At 32.6% G+C, this 1,041-nt stretch overlaps 1 protein-coding gene across 1 annotated transcript in view; it reads left to right on the top strand.

Moving 5' to 3' along the window:
- Positions 1-733, top strand: part of ndufv1 (NADH:ubiquinone oxidoreductase core subunit V1) — an 8,345-nt gene extending 7,612 nt beyond the window's left edge. Inside the window, exon 11 of the mRNA XM_032535514.1 lies at positions 485-733. Coding sequence (XP_032391405.1) covers positions 485-556 — 72 coding nt within the window. The 3' untranslated portion in view covers positions 557-733. The remainder of the gene's footprint in view (positions 1-484) is intronic.
- Positions 734-1,041: the final 308 nt, after the last annotated feature.

Genomic DNA, 1,041 nt, shown 5'->3' with positions numbered 1-1,041 from the left:
ATATATATATATATATATATATATATATATATATATATAAATCCTAGGAGTTTGTTAGATTCTGCACTCTTGCCTAAACTAAATTTGTTGTCCATTATCCCATCCTCTTTGAGTCACTGTTTTCTGAGTAGTACATGTCTTGAGACAGTAGCTTTTAAATAAAAATTAACATATAAAAAAAGACAATTGATAATTAACTTATCAGAATTGAGCATCAAATTGTTCTAGAGAGAATCGCAATGCATCTAAGTATCAATTATTTTTCCCACCCCTACTCAAAATAATACTTGATGTCCTTTCTGCCGTGTGTATTTCATTCTGAACATTTCATTCTAAACCTTTACCACAGGAATTAACACATCATCAACATCACTTTTTTATGTAATAAATATACACTGACATTCTGTTTGTGATACAGCCCCGGTTATATTATTGCATTATTAATGTACTGTTTCCCTCTGGGGTTTTTTTTCTGTGTTTTCAGGGATTGATCAGGCACTTCAGGCCTGTGATGGAAAGCCGAATTGCTGAACACCAGCAGCAGGCCAGGGCTTAAATGGCTTCTCTCAACTTCTTGAACTTGTTCTTCTGCCTCATTTGCCCTGAACCCCATGCTTGCATAATTGACAAACTATTTAAAGCGATAATGTGCCGTCTTACTCATCAAGTGATGTGTTGATGTGTCTGCCTTGTCTGATTAAATTACCAATAAAATTCTATGAACCGTAAACTAAACTTCTGTTTTTGTAGTTTTTAATCATAGTTTTTATTTGTAGAAAATTGTGGAAAGGAACAACTAACAATAAAAATGTTGTTTATATTTTTCAAACGAGTAGTCTCATTTGAATAGTCATTTTTAATAATTTCCACCAAAAACTGAAGCAGTACAGGTATTATGCAAATGTTTTTGTCTTCTCTTTTTCTCCTTTTTGATTCTTTTCAGTGTGTAGGAATTAACAGCAGACTGTAAACTTTCTTTAGCAGAATGTTAAACACATTCAGGTGTAAACACCTATGTTAAAAAGGTATGTGTGTGTGTGT

Source organism: Etheostoma spectabile, chromosome 14 (genome assembly GCF_008692095.1).
Source record: "Etheostoma spectabile isolate EspeVRDwgs_2016 chromosome 14, UIUC_Espe_1.0, whole genome shotgun sequence".
Taxonomy (NCBI): domain Eukaryota; kingdom Metazoa; phylum Chordata; class Actinopteri; order Perciformes; family Percidae; genus Etheostoma; species Etheostoma spectabile.
The sequence above is the reverse complement of the archived record's forward strand: the minus strand, read 5'-3'. Positions and strand labels throughout refer to the sequence as shown.